This window comes from Pimephales promelas, chromosome 18, assembly GCF_988280905.1.
Source record: "Pimephales promelas chromosome 18, fPimPro1.hap1.1, whole genome shotgun sequence".
Lineage (NCBI taxonomy): Eukaryota > Metazoa > Chordata > Actinopteri > Cypriniformes > Leuciscidae > Pimephales > Pimephales promelas.
The window spans coordinates 9,159,333-9,181,611 of NC_142786.1; the positions used below are offsets into that span (position 1 = coordinate 9,159,333).

The 22,279-nt window shown below is 35.7% G+C and overlaps 1 protein-coding gene across 3 annotated transcripts in view; it reads right to left on the minus strand.

Moving 5' to 3' along the window:
- atp9b (ATPase phospholipid transporting 9B) overlaps nt 1-22,279 on the minus strand; it is a 67,847-nt gene that overhangs the window by 5,443 nt on the left and 40,125 nt on the right. For all 3 annotated transcript variants that reach the window (XM_039678818.2, XM_039678817.2, XM_039678819.2), the window contains exons 15-28: nt 21,564-21,818; nt 14,738-14,899; nt 14,228-14,320; nt 11,432-11,515; nt 10,536-10,706; nt 8,588-8,686; nt 6,178-6,267; nt 5,931-6,075; nt 5,679-5,743; nt 3,742-3,897; nt 3,531-3,595; nt 3,339-3,447; nt 3,127-3,184; nt 1,053-1,256 (exon numbers count right to left, since the gene is read on the minus strand). In XM_039678818.2, the coding sequence (XP_039534752.2) occupies nt 1,053-1,256; nt 3,127-3,184; nt 3,339-3,447; nt 3,531-3,595; nt 3,742-3,897; nt 5,679-5,743; nt 5,931-6,075; nt 6,178-6,267; nt 8,588-8,686; nt 10,536-10,706; nt 11,432-11,515; nt 14,228-14,320; nt 14,738-14,899; nt 21,564-21,818 (1,756 nt within the window). The remainder of the gene's footprint in view (nt 1-1,052; nt 1,257-3,126; nt 3,185-3,338; nt 3,448-3,530; nt 3,596-3,741; nt 3,898-5,678; nt 5,744-5,930; nt 6,076-6,177; nt 6,268-8,587; nt 8,687-10,535; nt 10,707-11,431; nt 11,516-14,227; nt 14,321-14,737; nt 14,900-21,563; nt 21,819-22,279) is intronic.

Here is a 22,279-nt window from a genome sequence, read left to right on the forward strand (position 1 = left end):
ACTCTAAAAAAGTAATTATTTACTACTTACTAATTACCGCTTCAACAATGCAATTAGATTACTGTACGAATTACTCTCTCTAAAAAGTATTTAATTACTTTTAATTACTAATTAATTACTTTCAAAATCCCATTTCAATCTCAACCAGCTGAATAATACAAGAATAGACATGAATCTGTTTTAATTCTTTCAAATAAATACTATAAAATTGCATGAATTATCCTTAAACTGACCAAGGTGGAGAAGGTTACATTATAAAAACATACTGCACTTTTTAACATCAGACAATACATTTTGACGTTAAACCCACAATTGTTTTATGTCTGATCTCATGACTTTTCACACTTTTTTCATACATATTTTACAATAATTATGTACGAATTCACATACGAATTTGTACAAGTGCGGCCGTACGATTTAGACACCTCATAAAATGCATACGAATCGCTGTGAGATCGGATTGATCTATACACAGTATTTACCTCAATTACATCAGAAGTAACTGTAATTAAATTACAGATAAATGAAGAGTAATCCCTTACTTTACATTTTCAAGGGAAAAGTAATTAAATTACAGTAACTAATTACTTAGTAACAGTAACTAATTACTTAGTCCTTCTCATGAGCATTTAATAATTTGTGACTTTTCAGAGCGAGTTAAATCATAATTATTTTAGCCCAATTTACCTGTAAAAGAAAACCTGCAGATCTGAATATAAAGCGCATTTCACTTCCAGCCTTCCTTAACAAATCTATATATATATATATATATATAATTTATAAATGTTTAAATACAAAATTAATAGTAGCTATCAAGATTGATGTGGTTTGGAATTGGTATAATGTGCTTCAGAAAACAAAATATGATCAGAACATCAACTGGCATAATAATTACGCACTTACTGTATAAATTAAAATAATTAAAATTTTAAAAAAGTAAATAAAAGCAAAGAAAATAATAAATAATATATTAATAATGTGCAAAATAATTTAGATAAATAATAAAACATAAGATTTTTCGAAAAATGTGTTGCACTGCTGTCCGTTCTTACCGAAGTATTCGTTTAAGAAGGCGAGGGAAGCAAAGTAGCAGCCTAGACTTATAAGTTCGGCTACGACCATGAGCCAGTGCCAGGTGCGGACAGTCAGCGCCACCATCAGCAGCTCCGTCAGGATCAGAGCGGTGAAAGAGATTGCCACCACATGCACAAACTCCTGATCGAACAGCACCAGGGCCCCGTACATCAGGATGCCCCCTGGTGGACAAACAGAAGATGTGTTTGAGTTGAACTTACAAGGACTGAGATGTTGCTAAGATGTCAGTTTAGTGTTATAGGCCTGGTTTTACAGACAGGGCTTAGAATAATCCAGGATTAGACCTTAGTTTAATTAGGCCATTTAAGTAGCTTTAATAAACGTGCCTTAAAAAAAAAACATTACTGGTGTGCATTTTGAGGCAAAAATATTTAGATACGTCAGTGCGTTCAGTGGATACAGTTCAAACAAGCATTCTAGGTCTAGGACTAGGCTTAAGCCTTGTCTGTGAAACCGGGGGAGATGATGAGTATAAAAACGTGCATGAAATACATTAGTGGAATAACTAACAATAAAAAAAGTCCTCCTTTGGACTGCAAGACCTGACAAATCCATAAGGTTTACTGATGTCCATCAAGAATGAGTTTCTTCCGTGATTTCTTGACCCTCGCTCATGGTCTGATCCCAATTCACACATGAGCGCGTCGAGCCCTGACCCCTACTCGCTCGGCTCCACGCTCACTCGGCTCCTCAGCCTACTGTAACCGTCTCTGCTTTCATTTTAATCATAAACGCCAGCGCAATCCAGCCTAATGGCCTCTAACTGATCACATAATTGCCTCTCTTCATACGGAGAACATTCCTCAGGGTTACTCTCTGGACTAAATGAAATCTTTGCTCATATTTCCCTGTTGTTCTTGTCTCTCTGTATTAAGGTTTAATTAAAAAGCAGGAGCTGTCAGACGGGGACACTGATCTCTCTTGCTCGCTGCGCGGATCGATTTACAGTGCGGATAAGGCAGCCGTGTGCGCGTGAGAGCTGGCGGCGGTCCGAAAATCACATTCATGAAAAGAGCCCGGCTGAATTTGCGGTAGACACGTCACATTTATATCTTTGATGAGACGTTGACGGATTTGTTTATCCGTTTATGGTTAGTTTATATGTGTCGTGTTATCTCAGATTGGACTGGCTTTTTTAAGTTTACATTTCTCTTTTATGTTTGTTCAGTGAATTTTGAGTACTGAGACAATCCACCTGGACGAACCCAGGCACAATGGTGGTAGCTCATGCATCACTGCTCCTGGGATTCCAACCTAAGCCTAAAAGGAAATTGGTGTAAACCTTTTCGATGTTGAAATAATTCCTACAGCATTAGACCGGCATAATACTCAGAGAAAACTATAAACTCGAACTCGTTTCAATACCATTACAATTTTCGATTAAATTGCTTGATGTTTAATAAAAACAGGAAATTTTAGTAATGACTTGATTGGATTCGAAACAAATGGATTATTAACACTATTTCTATTAACAAGATTTTTTTTATGTTTTTGAAAGTTTCATGCTCACAAAGTCTGCATTTATTTGATCAAAATACTGTAAAAAACAGTAATATTGTGAAATATTATTACAATTTAAAAAATGGTAAAGGTCTTAAATTATAATTTATGTCCTGCTTTATGAATTGAACTGCAGAAAATTATGTTTAGACATATAAATAAATAATAAGAAGAAGCTGAAGTATTGATTCAGTATTGATATATATTGATATTATTGACATATTGATATATAATTGTATCAGCACAACACTATATTATTATAATTGACTATTACATTCCCTAATTGATGCATTTAAATTTTTCATTCTCTTTAAACTGAAAAATCACCCCTTTCTGTGGCACTGAGAATTCACAAGTTCACTGCACTGACAGTCTAATATTTATATCCGGTCCAACTAGGATACAAAGTTCATGCCAAAAAAAAAAAAAAAAAAAGAACATAACAAAACACAAGACGAGAGTAAAGGTTATTGTTGAATTGCTGTTTACAGTCAAACAAAAATATACCAAAAACATTGTTCATCCATTTACCTTGATATACACTTATCAAAACCCAAATCAGGAAGGTCTTAAAGGACAGGGAACGGCCCTAGTGGAGGGAAAACCAAAGTCAGCACCGCTGTCATGCAGCAAACACAAACTCATGCCTTCATTCCTGTAACTCACATCATGTTTATCATGCAGATATTTGAGCTGATGGTTAGTTCTGATGATTACTGTTATAATGTCTGATGTGTTGTTACCTTGGTGAGGTCTTTATAGAGCTCAGGATACAGCAGAGCCATTTCAGGCTTTACATCCTGATCCAGCACCAGAGAAAAGACAGGGAACATGGTGTAGATGGTGGCATAACTGGGAACGAATAAGCAAAATGTTAGGAAATCATGGAGAAAGGCAACTATGATGTCCAAAAGTGCTGTGTGGCCTTTACTTACCCCACCATGAGGAAACCTTGGTATAGAGGAACAGATGCGAAATAGAAAATAGAAGAAAACACAGCCTGAACGGGAAAAACAAATTGAAATCAAGATGTCAGCACTTCAAATCAAGAGGCTGCATTGTAGCAATGTAAGTCTTTGTGCAGAGAGCAAGCCAATTTACTTTATATGACATTTCCATGAGGCTCTACTTGTCTCTGAGTGTTACCTGCATGGTGGAGATGATCATGCCACGGTGCATGACAAACTGGCCAAGAGCTGCTGAACGTTTGTAGCTGTTGCGGCCATGTACCATTAGCAGTCTCCCGATGTGCTTAAACTGGGTAATGGAGAAATCTGCTGCTAGAGATGCCTGCTTTCCCTCCTGAAACACAAGTTTAGTTTTAAAATGACATAATGCACTTATGTGAACTCTGAAATAGTATACTATTACTGTTCTTTTGTTACTATTTATTCAATAAATACATTTCATTTAGACTAGGTAGGTACTGTACTGTATATGAAAATGTCTCTGTAAATTATGATTTGTAGAATCAAGAATAGATGAATGTCACGAAAGCTTTCATGAACATACAGATCATATTTTACCTCAAAATCAAAAGAAATAATAGCAAAAAAGGAATGCAACAAAATAAAAAATAAAAATCAAGGCAGAAACTTCAAGTACTTTTTTAAAAGTACTTAATTCTTATTTTAAATAAGCATTTTTTTCAATAATTGTATGAATTTAAAAAAATACAAGCCAAATAAAATAACCACACTTTTATTTAATGTAACACACTTATATTAGACAGAAAATATATTAATATTAAATATCAATATATTATTCTTTATTCTTTGCAACAATCAATTTTAATTGATTTTTATTTTTATTTTTTTTTGCCAATTATCCAAATAATGTATAGTCCTACAAAGCTATTATTATTAGAGGATTTAAGCAGAGTGAAAAGCGTATCAGTGAATGAGAGGGTAGTGTCATTTTAACAGCGTTACCCAAGCATGGCTATACCACACCATGTTACAACACATTAGGGCTATTGCAAACAGAAACAAGTCTACTACTAAATAGAAATTTCATGTCGGCACAACACTTGAGTGGAATTTTTTTTTCTTTTGAAAAGCATGAGCGGTACATGAGTGGAGCATTCACCTGAGCCATGACCAGAAGGCCATAGGGTCAGACAGTGATAACGGCTAGAGCGAGAGTGAAACCTGGACAGGGCAGCATATTTTTTTTGCCGTTTTACTTTTTTGGACAAAAAACGAAATTGCTATTTTCAGCAGCCGAAAACGTAAAAAAAAAAAAAATCCCAAAAAATATATATAGCTGCAAGCAGCAATTAAGGGGCCAAACATAAAAAGGCATGAGTTATGTAAGCATGCCTGGGAGCATCAGACCAACTGTAACAATGAATAATTAAAGACATTTTACATTATTTTAGATATTCAGATGTCATAAGCAAAAAACAAACAAATGTATATCTCCTGACCACTAGGTGGTGCTGTGCCAAAACTGTGCAGGTACATGCAACTGGTCATGGTTGTCATAACACATACCAAATTTGGTCTGAATACGCTAAAGATGGAAATATAGCCTAACGTCCACTTTGGTGTGCTCTTCATCAAAGTAATTTGCCTGTTATTCATAAGCGGTTTGACAAATCAGCCTCAATGCCTTGTCGGCATGGCGATGATCTGATTGAAAATTGGAGCGATGGTCTAGGAGGAGTTTGAATAATATATTTTTTTTTTGTGGCAGACAATTCGTTACAGGTCTGAATCGTCTTGAGCCAAGGAATTAGAGGAAAAATAATTGTGTGTCTAGCCCTTATGGTTAAAAAGTTGTTAGCATAAACATTAGTGCAACTTAGGGCAGTTTATGGCATTAGAGGGTTTGAGTCAGAGACTTGTCCTCAATTTCAGCGTTTCTATGGGCTGCCATAGACTTCCATGGCGGAAGAGGAAAAAGAAGATTTAAACGTCTGTTTTACAGTAACAAGCATCACCAGTATAATATATCACCAATGAGAGCAAAAGGAATTAGATAGACGCATTACGATAAGGGGAAATGTGATTCATTAAAGATTGAATTGAAAAGTTACAGCAACAGTAAAAGAGAATCCTAGTTAATAAGAAATACCTTACCTTCCCTTCAATACCAATACCACAGTCTGCTGCCTGGATCATGCTGACATCATTTCCTCCATCGCCTGAGCACAGAGATAAGAAAGATGATAGCGGGTAAACATGAGAAGACACTGTGAAGACAGTCATCTTTACCGCTCTGAAAGATTCATGTGCTTTGGAGAGAGTTCGGTTTAAGTGGGTTTTGTCACAGCTACTTGATGATGGGACTTAAAGCTCAACAGACTAAGAAGAGAAGCGGAGAGCACTGACCTATGGCACATGTTCTGTTGGCTGTATGTTGCTGTAACAATCGAACTATTTGAGCTTTTTGCGTGGGAGAGCAGCGACAGCAAACCACAGCGGGGCACTGACACGCCAGCTCCACAAATTCATGCTCGTAGTACCGCAGACAGACCTGATGGGACACACATAGAGAGATATTACCAGTATGAGAAAATCCATCTTGAATGATCATACATGATTGTGTTGAATATATGGAATATTTCAGGTGTTTTACTTCCAGAGAGTCTCCTGATATGACCAGTGCACAGTCGTGTTTCCTCCTGAAGGCGTTCAGCTCTAGATGAGCCTCGCCCCTATTGGACACCTAGCAAAAATACATAAAACACGTCATATTACTAAATAGTCCAGACATTTTAAGCCAAAATGGGGGTCAACCTTGAACAAATTGCAACAGAAGCAAACTCAACTGATTTTGAATCCTCAATATGTCCTGAGTAAGGAAAAAAAGCCCAGAAGAATCCCCTTAGGGGAAAGTTTCGAAAAAGACCCAAATATATCCCATTCATTCTTTTTCTCACGTGAAAAGGGTAAAAATTTTAACCTTTAGATATCATCATGAAAATCACTGAGTTGACTACTTACATCAAGACAAACAAAAAAATGTATTACAAGTTGTTTTGCAATTGTTTGTTAACATGGACAAATGGTGCCAAATCTAATTACATATGTGCTTATTTGCATAAATACCCAAACAGATCTAATCATTGGGTATATAGCAGGTGAAAATGTCTTGTAGAATTTTGTTGACTTATAACAGTAAACTATTTAATATTAATGTCTGAATGGAACCCATTTAGGCTACCCATGAACATTAATGCAGGAAGAAGTACTTTAGAAACCAGTCTTTATTAATTATTATGGCAGAGATGGGGGCTGGGTCAATGGGTCTGTTTCTGAGGGATGAGTCTGAAATGAGTCTGAGTCTAAGGAGAATGCAGAAGACAAAAGGTAGGTGAAATAAAAAATGTCTGGATCAAAAAATCTAATTATGTACACAATGCACTCAATGCCCAAACCCTATCTCTGCAATAATAATTAATAAAAAGATGTTATTTTTATTAACTTCTTCTTAATTCTTTATTAATTTCTTTTTATTAACTTTAGAAGAAGTTAAAGTACTTCCATGTATTAATGTTCATTGGTAGCCTAAATTGGTTTCATTCAGACCTTAACATTAAGTTTTTTAGTGTTATATGTCAAAAAAAACCAAACAAAAAAAACATTTTCACCTGCTATACCCAATGTTTAGATCTGTTTGGGTAATTATGCAAATTAGCTAATACGTAATTATATTATACACTGTTTGTCCATGTTAACAAACAATTTAAAAAACGTACATTTTTTCATTTGTCTTGATGCAAGTAATTAACTCAGTGATTTTCGTAATGATATCTAAAGGTTACATTTTTTGCCCTTTTCACATGAAAAAAAGAAAGAATAGGCGAATGAATGGGATATATTTGGGTCTTTTTCGAAACGTTGCCCTAATGGGATTCTTCTGGGCTTTTTTTTTTTCCTTACTCGGGACATTGAGGATACAAAATCAGTTGAGTTTGCTTCTGTTGCTGCCATTTTTCATAAAATGACTGGATTATAAAGCCATGTTCAGACTGTCAGTCCAAATCCACGTTTTTTTTTTTTAATGTGGCCGATATCATAATCCATTGTGAACTGATCTGAACTGACCAAACATGGCAGGCAGCAAACTGTCATACGGAAGTAAACATGGAGGTTACTGAAGTCAGCATTTCCAGATCATTTATAATGTGCTGGGAAGTCCGCAAATTTGATAGGGAGGATGAAGACGAGGATGTGGAGAAAGAGAGCAAAGTTTTTCTAGATTTCCCTCGAGTTTAGCTTATATAGAGCTGTCACTGTGATACTTAGACCTCACTGTCCCTCCACTGACTACTGTCACGGCTGTCTTCCATATTAACCGAGTGACCAAAGAACTACTGGTATGCAAAATCTTTTAGAGTGACTCTCGTCAGCACTTAATTGTGATGTATGTTGATCTAGAGAGACATAAATGTTGCATGAATTCTGATATAACCATTGCAAAACATCTAACCTGTATCTGATTTAGTACCACATATGGAAGTGGCCCAAATCAGAATCTAGAAAAATCTGATTCAATGTGGTTTACGTGGTTCCACATTGAATACAATACAGTGATGGAAAACAAAACAAACAAAAAAACAGAACCGAGAACAGAAAGAAGTAATGACACCTCATCGCTAGACCAGAGATGTCTACATTATTATATTATTATTTTCTGTGTGACATGCACATTGACAACAAAACACAACCTTGTTTTTGCATTGACGTCCAACGTGTTTACGTTTACGTGCCATGAGAAAGTGCCATAAAGGCAGAAAAACTACATGAAATCCAATCAGTGGTCAGACTGAAACGGAATACCAGAAATAAGATTTAAATAGAATTTCAAACCACTCTAGCTTGAAACAGATTTGTCAATTTTTATATTGCCCACACTTAGTTCGGTAAAAAAAAAAAAAAATCTGATTTGAACTGACAGTCTGAACAAGGCTTAAAACATCACAGAGGTTTCACTTTAAAGCCATTACAGTTAAAATCCAAATGATGAATGGTTCTGATCCTACCGGTCTGAAGACATGGATGTCTTGATTTCTGGACACTAAGTGGGAGCTTTTGGCGATACATGTAGCAGTTTCCAGCTTGTCTCCGGTCAACATCCAGATCTGAAACATTAAGAAAAACCCAAGGGTCAATATTAACCCTATAAAGCCTTAGTGTTTCCGCTACATTTATTCTGTGGTGGCGGGCCGCCACACCAAAAATCCTCCCCGCCGCGGCTGCAGCTTCTCAGTGACATCCGATATTGTGCGCACTACTCTGTCTTATAGTTAAGCCCCACTAAATCAGGGGTTTTCCAGCATTGAATTTTTTTTTGGCGGCTGCCAAAGCAAATTTTTGTCTCGCCAAAGCCTTATTTGATCGGTCAGTGATGTAGAATAGAATGAGCCTGAAATATGAAATCATAGAAAAAAAATTAAATGGAAAATTTTATTGATCATTTAGACAAAAATATTAAAAATAAAATCATAATTAAAAAGTCTGAATATGTGTTGTTGATTATAGAGCATTACATTTAATAAATCAGGCTTTTATGGTATTATATGGGAAAATATAGAGCTCATATTAAAGGATGAAAAAGAAAAACACCTCAAAGAGGCCCAATTTGAGCAAAAAATAAAAAAATAAAAATTTAGAGCAGTTTCCCATATGTATATTACGTAAGCGTATTGCATTCACTTGAAGAAAAAAAATCTACTCTGTTTTTCAGAATTAATGAGAATTACGAGATCATTTTTCAAGGAAAAAAAGTTTTTGCTCGTTTTTTTCTGAATTAACAAGTTAACTATCTCAGAATTGCAAGAAAATTTGTCATGAAAAAGTTTTCACTCTGTTATTCTGAATTAATGAGTTTTTGAGATAATCAAGTCATTAATTCAGAAAAACAGAGCAAAAACTTTTTTCCATGAAAAATTATCTTGTTATTCTGAGATAATTAACTCGTTAATTCAGAAAAACAGAGCAAAAACTTTTTCCCATGAAAAATTATCTCGTAATTCTGAGATAATTAACTCGTTAATTCAGACAAACAGAGCAAAAACTTTTTTCCATGAAAAATTATCTTGTTATTCTGAGATAATTAACTCGTTAATTCAGAAAAACAGAGCAAAAACTTTTTCCCATGAAAAATTATCTCGTAATTCTGAGATAATTAACTCGTTAATTCAGAAAAACAGAGCAAAAACTTTTTTCCATGAAAAATTATCTTGTTATTCTGAGATAATTAACTCGTTAATTCAGAAAAACAGAGCAAAAACTTTTTCCCATGAAAAATTATCTCGTAATTCTGAGATAATTAACTCGTTAATTCAGACAAACAGAGCAAAAACTTTTTCCCATGAAAAATCATCTCGTAATTCTGAGATAATTAACTCGTTAATTTAGAAAAACAGAGCAAAAACTTTTTCCCATGAAAAATTATCTCGTAATTCTGAGATAATTAACTCGTTAATTCAGAAAAACAGAGCAAAAACTTTTTCCCATGAAAAATTATCTCGTAATTCTGAGATAATTAACCTGTTAATTCAGAAAAACAGAGCAGTAACTTTTTCCCATGAAAAAATATCTCGTAATTCTGAGATAATTAACTCATTAATTCAGAAAAACATACGTGAATGCAATACGCTTCCGTAGTATATGGCCAAAAAGTAAGATAGCATGTAACGTAAATCAATGAGATGTTTAAGTATTGGTGATAATAATGATTTCAATGTTAAGTCAATGCAAAGACGCGTGACACACGTAAAAAATTCCTGCGACGCCTCATTCGCGCGTCAAGTTTTGTTCACACAAAAAAAATTAATTGATTGAATAATCAAAATCATTGATTTCACATCAAAAAGACAGTATGTACAGTACATATACAGTAGGCTTTATAGGGTTAAGTTCTCAATATGTATATGGGCCTAGTGTTTGGGTGTTCAAATACTTTTTGGCCTCATGACGTAAGTGTACCTTGATCCCAGCATTGCGCAGGAGCTCCAGTGTGGGCCGGACATCAGCCTGCAGCTGATCTTCCACTCCAGTGAGACACAGAAGCTCCATCTCTCTCTCCAGACTCTCCACCACTGCCGCCACCTTCAGGGCGCGATCATGGATACTCAACTTTGCCTGATTATAACGACTCTGGGTAGATCATAGAGATGGATAAAATCTGTGTTAAGTTATATGAATTTTAAATTTGCCTTGCTTCAGTAGAATTAGAACTGGTCAATTTGATTTGAGTCAGTTCAAACTGACCAATGAATCAATTCCAAAATCTGATTCAATTATTTGTTTGCAACAGCAACACAAATGACATTATTCATATATTAAAAGATTTTTTTTAAAATGTCCTGTAAAAATTGCTGAATATTACTATTCGGAAGTTTGGAGTTTCTAATTAACTGAAAAAATTAAAATAAATAAATAAATAAAAAAGTATGGATGCATAATTTATCAAAAGTGATAGTGAATACATTTATAATGTAAAAAAAAAATTCTATTTCAAATAAATTATGTTCTTTTAAACATTATCCTCAAAGAATACCTTTAAAACATCAAAACATCATACATAACTGTTTTCAATGGATTTTCAACTGTTTTCATAATTAGAAATTATTCTTAAGCAACTAATCCACTTTTCAGAATAAACTCTGAATGAGAGTATATGAACACTATATTGGTTCTAAATTAATAAAAATGGTTTGTTTGTTTAAAACATGTAGGGAAATATGCCTAGATCATTTAAAATGATCTCTTACTGCATTTACTGCATATTACATGAAACAATTTGCATCTACTTATCTACTGTCTCTTCATATTCATTTACTTTACTAACTGAGGGCAGAAGCAAAGCTGGTCTATCATACCTCAAAGTCCTGGTATTGCTCTTCAGTCAGTGATTTCTTAGCCACCACCAGCGTCCGGAGGCCCTCTCTGGCCATGTTCCCACACTGAGACAACACAATGCAACACACAACTACAGTTACATCTGCTACAGCCATGGAGTGTAAGACAATCAACTCAAATGGTATACAGAAAGCATTGGAACAAAGATATAAACAATGCTTTTAACACAATTGTATTTACAGGAAACATCAAAACACTGTCACACAAATAGATAAATGCAAACACACGCACAAGATGGATCAATTGTGAAAAATACAACAGTGCCTATGGGAATCTTTGAGCAGACTGTAAAAGATGTGGGACATCGGTTTATTTTTGATATGAAAATGCAACAGGCGAAAGTGATGCAGTGATTACTTATTGACCCGTCCTCATAACGGCGTCTAACACAGACACACAGCGCATCGTGAACAGGCCGATGAGGATTATGACATGATGCTCCCAGTCATACGCCTTTATTGAGGTCATTCATTAATTAATAAGCCTCATCTCCGCCCCTCATCGACTGAATATTGCCAATACAAATTGTAATCATCAAAGCGAGAAATGCATGTGTGATGATGGACTGAGCTGATTGTCCTTGATCACAAAGGATAGGACAGGCCGAGCTGCTTGTTATGCTTGGCGGTACCTTATTATACGTGTTGATTCTTAATTCAACAGGGATCTGTTCATAAAGTCATTCATTCAAGGGATTCAACACCAAAAACACTGCCGTCACATCGGGTTGCTGAGGAAGTGTGTTGGAATTACAGATATACTGTAGGGGGAAGCAGGGCTAGTAAACATAAGTTGTCATATACTATATATATAATAGTTAAAACTATAAATTCATAAATTAGCATATGCATGTATGCATGTATATACAGTACCGTTCAGATTTTTTCTTTCTAAATTTTTTTTTAAGTCTCCTATGCTCACCAAATCTGCATTTATTTGATCAAAAATACAGTAAAACAGGATCAGAAATCATTCTAATATGCTGATTTGGTGCTTAAGAAACATGTACTATAATTTTGAAAAAAAGATGTGCTGCTTAATATTTTTGAGAAAACCATGATACATTTATTTCCCAATCTTTACTGTGACTTTTGATCAATTTAATGCTTCCTGTGGATAGAGAGGTTGAGGGTTGCGATTTGCTCTATATGATGTTAAAGGGATAGTCCACTTTGAAATTAATTTTTGATATGTTTTAGCTTACCTCAAGGGCATCCAAGATGTAGGTGTCTTTGTTTCCACAGTATTTTCAATTTTGATATTTTTCGGTCAAACCGTTGTTGTCTGCCAGTCATATAATGGAGGTTTAGGGGGTCCACGTCAAAGCGCATACACAAAGAAGTCCAAATTAAACATGATTTAATGACTCGTAAATGTAAGTTCACATTGATGGCCTAAGACATGAAACGAGCGGTTTGTGTGAGAAAACTAACAGTATTTATATCGTTTATACCTCGTGGAACCACAGCCATGTCCAACTGAACCGTGTCCAACGTTCAGACAGGAAGTGATCGCTTGCGCGTGTACGTCACTCATTGTTTACACAGAGATTTTGGAAGTTTTACCTTTTACTAAACATATGTAGATAAATCGAAATCGTCTTCCATTGTAATTTCGGGTATATATAACCATATGTTTAGATCTTCACAATGAAAGGTAAAACTTCCGAAATCTATGTGTACGCGCAAGCGATCACTACCGGCGGAACGTTGGACATGGTTCAGTTCGGTTCAGTTGGACATTGGACAACTGATTCAGATCAGTTGGACATGGCTGTGGTTACACGAGGTAAAAACGCTATAAATACTGTTCGTTTTCTCACACAAACCGCTCGTTTCGTGTCTTAGGCCATCAATGTGTACTTACATTTACGAGTCATTAAATCATGTTTAATTTGGACTTTTCTGTGCATGCGCTTTGACGTTGACCCCCTAAACCTCCATTATATGACTGACAGACAACAACGGTTTGACCGAAAAATGTCAAAATTGAAAATACTGTGGAAACAAAGACACCTACATCTTGGATGCCCTTGAGGTAAGCTAAAACATATCAAAAGTTCAAAGTGAACTATCCCTTTAAGAGGCAGATCAGTGGGCTCGTCTGTCCCAGACGAAACCTCAAATACTATGAGGACACAAGACCATTTAATAATTATAATATGACCACGTGGTGAACCTATGAACCTAACTCATATTTAAACAACTATCCCTTTGTGTAAGCTGAAAGTACAAAATTGGCTGTATTATTAGTGTCCCCTTCAAAAATTGCTCTTTAGAATTTTTTGTTTATTGTCCCCCCCTACTGTTACTGAAATTACACCCATGAGTGTATACATAACTTGCATACAATATGTAAAAATTCCTGTTAACATTTTTATAGTTTCGTAATTGTGTCCTAACTGTTTTATTGTTTAAATTTAGCAAAAAAAAAAAAATTAGACAACTACTGTACTAGTTACCCCTACATCCAAATTTGTAAGATCAAGGGACATGTTTCTTTTTTGTGCGTGTGTAGATAAATTACATTTGAGGAACAAATATAAAGGTACTGCATTTTTTTTTGATTGCATTTGATTGTGTGTGTGTAAATATAGATTATGAATCGGATACAAAAACAATTAAAAATGCAAATAAACAAACAAAAACAAGAAGGGTCACAGAAACAGACAATTAGGTTTATTCATAAGCTCACCAGCCTGCATGAAAAAGCAGAATGGCGATTTTCTCCATCAACAATGGTTCATGTATTCTTACCTCCTCCTCCAGCCAATCATTGTACTGTACAATGCTCGCCATAGCAACATCTGCCCCTTTCATGTAAAACGTGATGTCGCCAGTAGCCTCTTCCTGAAACATAATCAATTCAAAAGAGAACACTTAAAAACATATTAAACTGTAGAGCACACAACCAACATGATAACACTCTTAAAGTTCAGTGAAAAAGTCAAAGAGGTGATTTGCTCCAACACAAATACATCAAAAGCTAGTCATAAATACTTTTATGCATGAAATGTAACAGACAAATAAAAGGCAAACAGAACACACTCACAGAAAAACTCAAGTACAGAGTTCTGAAGAGCATAATTGCTTACTCAGCAAAGACTAAAGGACACAAAGTCACACTAGAAAGGGAGCATTTTCAAACACACACATTTTCACCAGATTTTTTTTTTTTTTTACAATGTTTGAATTGAGAAAAATGTCATTTTGAACACATACTGTGCGAACAAGCTCGCACACATAGTGCTGTAGTGCTAGACGTACCCTGACAATGATGCCCATGCGCTTGCTCTCTGAGGTGAATGGGAAGATCTGGAGGATGTAATAGGTCAAGATCTGTCCGGCTGGGGTCTTCAGCTGGAGGGACATCAGGTCTCTGTTCACCAGAGTCAAACCCATACTCTCAGTCCAGCGCACCAGAGCCACCTACACAACAGGTGAAAGAACTTTTGTTTGTGTGTGTGGTTTTGTGACCAGTTGCATGCAAGCTTTCAATCATAAATTCAAATTTGGTAATGGACTTTCGCTTCCGATACGCTCTATAAGTGGTAGATCAAATCCCAACAGACTAAGATATCTGACCAATCAGAGCAGAGAAGGCTCTTGGAAAGGAGGGGTTTAAAGATTCCTTTTTTTAATCATTTTAAACTCTTTGAGAAATAGAGTGCCAAAGTGATGACGCCACTTTGTAGGACAACTCGGATGCTAGCGGCGCGTGGGTTCCCTCGATTGAAAAGCTATGCATTTTGCCCATAGACTTTTGGAAAATCGAAAAAAAAATCAAATAAAATCTGTGTTTAACAAAGAGTTGTTACCCTTACACGTTTTGTCTATCAAGATAATCTTTACAAGTTAATCCAAAATTTATACATTTTGAAGCCTATATAAAGTTTTTTAAAAACACAAGCAGACACAATAAAGTTTAAAAAAACACAAGCAGGTTTTAACAGTTTGTCATAGATCAAAACGTGAAAATATTTAGAGGCTTTGTTCAACACAGACCTTATTTCAGGCGATTTAGCCAAAAACTCATAAAAAAAAAAATCCCATAGACTTTAGAGCGAGGGAACCGGTAGTGTTAAAATGCTAACTCACTTCCGCGTTTTGGCATACAGAGTGACGTCGTAACTTCGGCACTCTATTAGAGATTCTAACTGAGATTCATAGTCATACAAATGTATATTTTGAGACAAAGTGTTTTTTGACTGTGGATGCAAGTGAACCTTATTATAGGAGACATCCGAAAAACACCTTAAAAATAGCAAAATTGGGGCACTTTGTATTTCCTAAGCTATGTATGATTATATAATATCGTTATCCAGTGCGTTGTTTTGTTTGTTTGTTTGTTTTTTTGTTTTGTTTTTTTTTTTTGGGGGGGGGGGGGGGGTGGATTCTTTTCTTTTATAGTTTGATTGTTAAATTTATTTTTTAAATGTAAAATGTATATCCTTGTTAATTGTAAAAATTCAATAAATACATGTTTATAAAAAAAAAAAAGACTGTCAAAAATGTCAAATGTCAAAAAGACATTTACATTTATCCACCTTATTTTTCAACGTGGAAGTAAGCTATTTTCTGTGAATGAGACTTTCGGTTCATTAGGGAAAATAATAAGAACAATAACAAAGTGCAATAAATGGTAAAACTGTTTGAGCTACAACAAACCAGTTTGTTTATGATTAAGCCACTAGAAATACCAGTTTGCAATAACAAGCTTTTTTTTTTTTTTGTACAGCTAATGATAGCAGCGGATGAGATCGGAAGCCAGACACTCAATTTACAATTTACAAATGGCTGCACCCACTTTCACTTAATAAAAAAAGGTGAATACTTGGAAACGTTATTTTAGGATTCGGGAAAAAAAGTGTCATGATCTGCACAAGGTCACTAATTCAATTTCTGAAAATGACTTTTGTAACATTGATCACGGGAATTCTTGATTTTCTTGCTTCCATTGGAGCAAACGACTCCGTTCGGATCATTCACAAATCATATGATCATCAGGCTTTACACAAACTTGTGGAGCTCATGCAGCTGTAGTGCTTAAAGCAAAAGAGGGACAAACCAAATACTGAGACGTTCTGTTGATAATTCAACTTTTGAATCAAGTCATGATGAAAAGTAAATTAGAAGTTAAAGTAATAAATTAAAAAAAATATATATTTTTGTCCTCCATCTGACTTCTCGACCCTACTGTTTATCTCAAGGCTGAAAGATCCTAACGATCACTGCAAATTATGCCTTTGCAGGCCTGTGATTATATCTTACACACATTTGAACACAGCTAGAACTCTTGTTTATGACATTTCGATGTGATATGACTAATTAGCCAGTCTTCTATCAACCTGACAGTGCTAAATGATGCCCTCAAGAGCAGCACACACACACAAGAGTAACTCAGGTGGTGGGGAAATGCCTTCAGGAGACGAGCAGAGAACTGTTTTACGACACAGGGGAGAGCCTTTAATACACTCTATCAATCATTTCAGCAGTACAGGAAGAAAAGCTGTAATCATAAACCAAGATCACTGCGCCTTCAAGAAGCGGAGAGGATTGGAACCGCACCATGTGACCTACGACCACATGAAGACGTGGCTGTTATTTAATAAAGAGACCAGATGTGACAGGAAATATGATACGACGTCATAAAGAAGGCATAGTGGAGATGGCTTTATCGGACAGAGCAGCTTTATCTAGGAATATGCTGAGAGACGTTTATCTGAAATCTATCTTTTGCTTATCGCTATGAACAATGTATATTTCATACTTTTACAATGACTTTTACGTGACTTTCAGTTGTTTGAAATTCTAGAGACAACTTGCTCAGTATTTTAGTTTTATTGTTTTTAATTATGTCGCTAATTAATAAATTATTTAGGCCTGAAAATCAGAATTGTTTTACATGTCATTGCATTGCAGAATTTCTGGGTCATTCTAGTAATCAAAACTAAACCAAGACCGTATTTACTTTAACCTCATTCTAACCCAAAAAAAATCATTGTAAAAAAAAAAAAGAATTGAACATACCATAACTCTCTTGTACGAGCGGCCCATCTTTTTGTGACAACTTCTATTTAATAGGCTAAAGGTTAGAGGTCAATACTATATTTTTCCAAGAAGAACCAAAGGTCAACAGCCACTGAACACTGTCATCTCATCTGAATAAGCTAAAACCACTAATAAAACCATCAGTGAACTTCCATTACCCCTCATAAGTAAAACTTCATTATCGGACATAACAAACGGTCTTGCTCATGAGAATGTTCGATCATTAAAGGTCATGATAAACCTCTGACCCTTGACACTGTGGGGTCAAAGGTCACAAATGACTTAAAGTAAGTGTGCGGAAAGGCATCTGCGTTATTCAATCCGTGAACTCGGCTTCTCTTTAGGAATATTATCGCTATGCGTCTGTCATATTAAAGGCTGAAAAGGCTGGAGGTCTTTGAGCGAGCGCACATAGACACAGGCGCCGATGAGAGTGACACGTAGAGAAAGACTAGTGTTAACCGCTAGTCTCTCAGAGAAAATTAAATATTGATCAATCCCGGAGTGAAGACGTTGGAAAGATAAGACCTGGGCATTAAAGAAAATAAATAAGTAGACACATCAAGGGAGAAGAGAGGACAGGCAATTCCACTAAAGAGGGAGATGGACAGATTTCTTTTTCCTTTTATCACTCTCAAAAGATATCTACCTCTACAGAAGGTCCTGAAGAAAAAGATGCTTGGGTTGTATAAAGGAAAAATGAAAGAGCACCGGAATATTCTCAATTTATGTAATGACTGCAGCATTGTCTTTAAAACAATCAATGCTACGAAAACGACTGCCCTTCATTAGTTCATCTTCATTAGATCCTGCAAGTGAACAGCAAACATCGTACAGAATTATCTAAAAGGGTTATTCACCTAAACACAAACATGTTGTCATCCTTTACTGACCCCACCATGTTCAAGACGGATATGGTTCTCTTTATTACAGACACACAAAAAAATGAAATAAATGCTCCACAAGCAGTGAAGCTCCTAAAATAACAAAAAAAGCTAATAAAAAAATCATAGGCTAAAATCTCAACGGGTTACACTTTTGTATACCTTTATTTCAAATAGACTACTGTTCCAATACTTATATGGTGTTTTCTGTAAGTTTTAGGGATGGGCGCTGGTCACCATTCACTTTCGTTGTATCCTGCTAAACTTCACCTTAGAAAAATGAATGATTGTGACAGAAATGTAATTGTGGGATGAATTATTCCTTTAAGTCGAGCCTTTAACAGTTCTTCATTCCTCTCTGTTAAAAAATATGTTTAACTATAATGAGCCTGACGTATCCCTCCATCTATTTGAGGACCGCTGCCATTGTGACATATGTTTGGCCTCAATGCCTTTTCTGCCATTTATTTAGCGCTTTTCTTACCAACAACTCATTCAAAATATTGTTGCTCTACAACGGATCTATAAATATCTACGATCTCTCAACACAAATGATGACCGAGTCCTTCCTGGTGTGTGACCTACCCATGCCCCCTCTGCTTCTGATATTTATTGAGCCTTCTCAGATTTCTCTACTAACACAGAGTCTATATTACCATCCAATAAGGCAGTAAATTCAAGGCTAAAGTGGGGGAGTCATAAATAGTAAAGCAGCGATATATAGGATTACACCGTTAGAGGAATGAGAAGACCAGTGTCAATGCAATCTGTCTGTTTTCTAAATAAAAAAATAATATATATTTTTTTTTGGAAGCGCTCGAGGTGAAAATTACGAAAAAATTACTATGAGAGTTAAAACACTAAAAATAGGGCTGTCAAACGATTAATCACAATTAATCGTATCCAAAATAAAAGTTTGTGTTTACATTTCAATTTCAATTTATTTATAGAGCACAGATAAACACAACTTTACATGATATATGTGGGTGGACTGTGTATAATTATTTTGTATATATATATATATATATATATATATATATATATACACACACACACACACACACACACACACATGCATGTATATTTAAGAAAAAAAATTATTTAAATGTAAAATATTTATATATAATATAAATTATATATAAATCTATATACAGTACATACATAAAAATATTTCTTAAATATATAAAAGCATGTGTGTGTATTTATGTATATAAAATAATTATACACAGTGCACCCACATATAATCATGTAAACACAAACTTTTATTTTGGATGCGATTAATCGCGATTAATCGTTTGACAGCCCTACTAAAAACAAAAATATACTAATCAAAAAAGCAAAGATTGTCCTTGATAAAACTAGTGCTGTTAACACGTTAACGGATGGGTTTGATTTTTGTCCTGTTTAATGCGTTAAAATTAGTGCTGTTAAACGATTAAAATATTTAATCACGATTAATCGCATTGATGTCATAGTTAATTTGCGATTAATCGCACATTTTTATCTATTCTAAATGTCTTTTGATTTCTTTTTGTTACAATATTTTTTTCTCATTTTAATGCTTGTCAACATGGAAAAGTGGATCGGCTTGTTTCGTGCAAATGTTTTTTTTTATTATTATTATTGAAAATAACATTGGAATAGTGTTCAATTTCACACTAACATATATAAATAATCTCACACAATGTAACACTGTCTATCAATAAAAGGGTGAAAGAAATACTGACGAGGTCCTGATATTGACGAGGGGGTGGAGAATTCGCATCATCTGTGTGTGTGTGTGTGTTTGCTTGGCCATCATCAAGTGGTGTTTCAGACTGGACGTGCTGCGATGATGATCGCTCAGTTCACAATGACAAAACACACAGATCACTTGGTCTTGTCAATGGGACAATTTGGCAACTTTTTAAAAGTAAACTTTCCATTCAGAATCGTCTAAGGGCATCCATTTCGGCGTCTCGCGCTCGTCATCCACTCAAAACGTAACGTTACTATTTGGCTGGCTCGCAAGCCGAAACCAGTGTGTGCGGCACAAAACGTCCTCTTGCTTGCTCTGCGCGAGGACGTTTTGTTGCTTCTTCGACCAAAGCGCAAGCGGATCTAGCTAGAACGGAAACAAAACAACAGGCACGCCGCAAACACACGTTTGGGCTTGCGAGCCGGCTGGATGATGCCGGAGTGGATGACGAGCGTGATACGCCGAAATGGATGAGGACGCATGCCGCGTTCTGTTGCAAAAGCATGTGAAAAAACGACAAAGTTTGCTAGGACAAAAAGACTGTTAATCGCGCGATAAAAAAATTAACGCCGTTAAAATGGGTTTGCGTTAACGCTGTTTATAACGCGTTAAACTGACAGCCCTAGTTAAAATATTTATCTCAATTATCGCAGTATCTATATTTTCTGCCATCCTTTGGCTAGCGGTACATTATATGATCACACATTCGGCACATCCGGGAACTTAACTGTCAATTTTGTCCCCGCCCCCTTTTGGGGGAAAACAAACTGCTCTCCATAGACTTCAATACAAAATAACAGCAAAAACCAACGTCCGTACACAGCCGACAGGCGTAAATAACTTGAAATCATTTATTTAAAACATGTCAAGTAATTATATGTCCAAGCTGCCTGCCATAGAGCGTGAAAGATACACACACAAACAGCGTATTCTCCCAGCGTCAAATTGGGGTAACAACCCCGCCCAGTGGCTAGAGGTGTCTTACCCGGACATCTCGCCGAGTCACCAGTTAAGCCAGTGAATGATTTTATTTCGTTTTTTAAAGTAAAAAACCTTAATGTATATCTTATGCATTTATGATGATGATGGCAGGTAGCCCTGGCTAGTTGAGTAACGGGCATAAAAAATGTATCTTTCACGCTCTATGGCAGGCAGGGTGGACATATAATTACTTGACATGGTGTATATAAGTGATTTCTTAAGTTATTTACGCCTGTCGGCTGTGTACGGACGTTGGTTTTTGCCGTTATTTTGTATTGAAGTCTATGGGGAGTCTAGTTTGTTTCCCCCAAAAGTGGGCGTAAACCTATTCAGAGACATTCTATGACGCAGCGAAGGTTGTGCATATTCATGCAAATGCTTTTAAACCATTCAAGCGCAATAGAAATGAAATTCTTTCAGGATGTCCCTTGGTTCTTACTTCATCAGGACTGGAGGCCTGGTAAGTGCGGTTGTCATCGCTAAAGTCCTGGTCGGCCTCTGTACTCTCCGGTTCCGTGCTGCCACCGTTCACACTGGATTCGTATACCGGTGTGACATTGTGGCAGAGGGCGATAGCTTTCACAGCCTCATGGATCCGGCTACTCACGCTCTTGCGAACCTTCGGTGCGGGCGGCTGTGGTTTACGTGAGGGTGTTGAACTCGCACTACTGCCATTAGACTGCACCGAGCTCACCTGGAGAGACACAAAAAAGAAAAATCAAGAGTGAGCTCCAGCTTTAGAAGTAGCATCACATGCTCAACGAGGCTGCATTTATTTGATCAAAAATACAGTAACATTTTGAAATATTATTACAATTTAAATATATATTGTAAAATTTAATTTGCTTCTGTGATGGCAAAGCAGAATTTTCAGCAGCCATTACTTCAGTCTTCGGTGTCACATGATCCTTCAGAAATATGATTATTTGGTGCTCAAGAAACATTTCTTATTATAAAGTCAGAATTGGGAGATGTAAACTCGCATTTATCTTTTAAAATGTTTTATTCTGTGGATTTTTATACATTTAATGCATACTTGCAGAATAAAAGTATTAATTTCTTTCCTAAAAAGACCACAAATATACATACATACATATATAAAACATACTTCCCAAACAATAAATATTTGTTAGGAAAAAGGTTTCATTCAAAAAT